This window comes from Sinocyclocheilus grahami, unplaced genomic scaffold (genome assembly GCF_001515645.1).
Source record: "Sinocyclocheilus grahami isolate Dianchi unplaced genomic scaffold, SAMN03320097.WGS_v1.1 scaffold344.1, whole genome shotgun sequence".
In the NCBI taxonomy this organism is placed as follows: domain Eukaryota; kingdom Metazoa; phylum Chordata; class Actinopteri; order Cypriniformes; family Cyprinidae; genus Sinocyclocheilus; species Sinocyclocheilus grahami.
The window spans coordinates 3,247,523-3,251,695 of record NW_015505523.1 but is presented as its reverse complement, the minus strand read 5'-3'; the positions used below and the strand labels follow the sequence as shown (position 1 = coordinate 3,251,695).

The 4,173-nt window shown below is 38.1% G+C and overlaps 1 protein-coding gene across 1 annotated transcript in view; it reads right to left on the bottom strand.

Moving 5' to 3' along the window:
* Positions 1 to 820: 820 nt before the first annotated feature.
* The window catches only part of pcxa (pyruvate carboxylase a), a 153,659-nt gene continuing 150,306 nt past the window's right edge, over positions 821 to 4,173 (bottom strand). Inside the window, exon 20 of the mRNA XM_016228863.1 lies at positions 821 to 3,173. Within this exon, the coding sequence (XP_016084349.1) occupies positions 2,922 to 3,173 (252 nt within the window). The 3' untranslated portion in view covers positions 821 to 2,921. The remainder of the gene's footprint in view (positions 3,174 to 4,173) is intronic.

The window sequence follows — 4,173 nt, the reverse complement described above, 5'->3', positions numbered from 1 at the left end:
TCTGCTGATAAGACTGCCAAAGTGCCGGAATAACTGCAAAATAACACAAGTTAAACTCTCTGATCCCAAAGAGGAGCTAATCCACTGTTTTTACAAGGACATATGCCATACTCACACCTACGGTTGGGTCATTCTGATACGTCTCAATTAAAAAACAGTTCCAAAATTAGATTTTATTTAATGCTTCTGAGTCACTCTTCCTCCAATTAAACACCCCCATTGTCAACATGAGATCCACCAGATACGAGACTGACCAACATAAAAACAAACCCTGCAGAGCTTCATCCACAGATATCAATCCATCAGCTGAGAGAATCAACTCACCCCGCACTTGCTGCCAGAATAGAACGAGCATATGGATGCACGGGGAGCTTCATCCATCACTCCTACATTATCCCACCATCCTATACACCGTTTTGCCACAAGCGCACCAATATGGAGCCATCAGTCAGCAGTATCGTTGGCAGGCTGACTATCCCTAATCATAAGACTAAGAAGCTTATGAAGTTAATTATTCACATGATGGATCTTATATTATTCCATCTCTTCCATTAAACAGACGGTTTTCTCCCAGCCACATGTAGCAGTCAGACGAACGATCAATAAGCAGCGTTTATTGGAGGCACGCGATCACCAATATTGATTTGAATGGAACCCACTCAAACATTGACTCATAAAAGCATCATGTCAAGCTATTTTTACATTGTGGTTTGCATATTCACATGAATATCGACTACTTCTGAGGAAGTAGAATCACCACATGCTTAATTATTGATTTATATGCACAAAATGTTAAAATAAAATCAAACCGGACACAGCAGACAGTCAGTTATCCTCCTTTTATTTATATATATTTTTTTCTCCAACATTTCCAATGCTAAAATAACAGACACAAGGGTATGGTGCATTAGTATTTGCATATGTTATATTTCTCATTATCAAAACAGATCGAAAGAGATGAACTTCACAGAAAAACAGACATTCAAATGGAAAGATAACGAATGCTATTAAAGGCATCAGATCTGAAATGTCACACAGATTAGTTCCAATTCCTTTCAAAACATTCCCAATTTCAAACACAGTGACAATCTATGCACAGAAATATTTACCCTGTAAAAATTCAACAGTTTGAATGAACAATGTGCCAAGTACCTATGCATCAGCAACGTACGATGCTATATTAAGCTGCATGACCCATTTAACAACAACTTTGATAAATACTGCATTGTTGTATTGGCGGCATGAAACAAAGTCAAGCATCAACAACTTCTCGACTCAAAAGCTCTCACGGAATCACGCTGCGCTGTCAGAGCTGATAACATCGAACGGTTCTCCAGAGATTTTGCCAGTGGCCCATATCGAAAAGTCCAAAATCCAACAGGAAGCTTCCCTCTCCCAACAAATCCCCTAGTTTTGTGCCTGTCACGATAAACCCCTTTGTGCTATGCCCGTGTAAACTGAGATGTATTTGTCAAACAACACAGAGGAACCATCTCAGAAATGACTGTGATGATGAGATGGACGTTTGTGCTCTAAAAACTACATCTAAACAACATTAGCTCAATTTTAATGGCAACATCCATTTGAAGGGACGATCGTCACATTTATGGGCCTCTACGATTCACACGGTTAAAACGACACGCTCTAGTCTCCACTTTGGGATGTTATGATAAACGATGAGAATATATCCACGTTGCAGACTATTGGTCCTCATGAAGAATTGGTCTACTTAGAGTCAAGACTGTTAAAACCATTTCAGACGCAGCCCAGTGGACCTCTTTTGCTGCAACAGCCGCGCGTCTCGTAGATTTCAGGCTGAGTGCTTTCAATTACTTGAATGCCATTGAATAAAACCTCTCATTATCTGTTACGAATTACATCAATCGTGTTCAACAAGGGAAATTAGACAAAGCTGGAGAATAAAGCCGTCACTACAGCAGCCATGAGGCATCTGCTGCTTAGGGGAATGTAACAGGACAGTGAAATAAATTCACATTAAGAGAGGAATTGGAACACAAGCACACGATGCGCCCTGGGAAAAGGACCTTCCCCCTAAAGCCTGTGTTCCAACTCAATGTGCCCCAAAGCTGCTGCGGAGTCTAGAAGTGCTCTTGAATATAGAGTCATCGATCCTCGTTGGCCTCAATGGAGCTCACTTCAGCCCAAACCACCTGGGGTAACTATTCTCCACCTTTACATGATACACAGCTCAAGTGTAAGGCTCAGGAGACGAGGTCGGTTCCATTCTTGCACTTATTTTCCCAGTAACAGACTGGGCCATTGGTCAGAACATTGGGTATGTGTGACACAGCTATTTATCTTGAAATAAATTGAATTTCGCTTGATAATTCAAGTAAGATACTCTGTGCCATAAGACTTTTATATGTAAGGGAAGGATTGTGCATGATATTTTGAGAATTTCTTTCCAGTTGTAGAAAATGTATGTAAGAATATTTGAGTTTATGTAAACGATCACGATCAAAGTTAAGAAACATCTTTAACGTGATTAGGAATGCATCTAATTAAGTCTCTTTCTGTCATTAATTTATTGCTTATATTTTCAGTGTAAATCTTTTAGTTTTTACTACATTCATTAATATTAAAGACTAACAAACATTTCTCTGTCAACAGCATAACACTAGCTCATATCCTCATCATGTATGAATTTAATAGTGATTGAGGATCACAAAACCACATATGACACTAAAGGCAAAGGATTCAAGCTTGAAAGTAAAAATATTTCTAGATTCATCCATTATTCGAGATTCTGTCAAAATAAGCTCAACCTTCCTCCTTTAATGCATGCTGCTTCTAAAAGGTGTTAGACTCCATATGTAACTGAGTGAATGTGTGTGTGTTTAGCCTAGCAGGGATTGGCATTGGTGATGTGTTATGTTCCCTGCTGTTGGCCTTCATGATATCTATTCGGTAATCTCCAGAATAAGATCGTCTCCTTCCAGAGTGCTGTCGGCGGTCACGTAGATCTTGGCCACGGTGCCGGAGAGCGGCGAGTTCACCACCATCTCCATCTTCATGGCGCTGAGGACGCAGAGCGGTTGTCCTTTCTCCACCTTCTGGCCCTGCTTCACTTTCACTTCCACCACCTTACCAGGCATGGGAGCGCCAATCTGTCCACGAACGTCCTTCAGGGCTTTAGGGTGGAAATGCATCTCCTGCAAAAACAGGGAAGTTTTTGATTTTGACAAAATTTGATTTGGGTCGGCAGGGACATCGGTTTCATTTACACATTGCATTTATATAACCAACTATTCTCAGGAAATACAACCATGCTGAATAATATAAGATATTTTGTTTGTGTATTCTGGTATATATGGTTTATGAGGACACACTTTATTTATTTTAAAGTGTATTCTATTTATCTTTTTAATTTGTGTGCGTGTACATATACATGCATATATATATATATATATATATATATATATATATATACATACACACACACACACATTTATGCAGGGTCGGCGCCAGAGCGCACAAAGTGATCTGATATATAGCCTATGTACAATTTAATAACATATAGCCTAGTTTGATATATGAATTGGGTGTTCGTCAAAGATTGCACGCGGTCGGAGATTCCCGTGTTTACAGCTCCATAAAATAACCTACTGGAAGCTCTGTAGTTTTGCTGTATAGGCCTATAGATAAAAATATTAAAATTACAAACACACAACATTTGGAGTTACTTCCATTTCTGAAAAAAAGAATGTAGGCCTAGTAATTTATGTTATAAATACACACGCCTGATTTTTGTTTTAATTATCCATGTACATAAAAAAAACAACAAAAAACATTTGCAATCAAGACAAAAAAGCCAGAAGTGAATGTAAACCAGATTTGGCCCAGACTCTGTTGCTATCTCTGAAACCAAGCATAAGAGTAGCCTACTAATGTAAATTTGTTAACCCACAGTAACAAATTTTAACAGATTAATCGCATATTTTCGTTTGCTGCATGCTTTTAAAAACACAATAACATTTTTTTTTTGTTTTTTGAGGCAAATAAAAAAAAAGATACATCTCGTATAAGTTGCATTTTCAGAAATAATAACGGCAGGCCAATAAGAATTAAAAAATATATAATTCTAACGGATAAATATAATTGCAGTATATAATAATATATGCTTAGCAATAAACATGCCAAAACAAATTAATT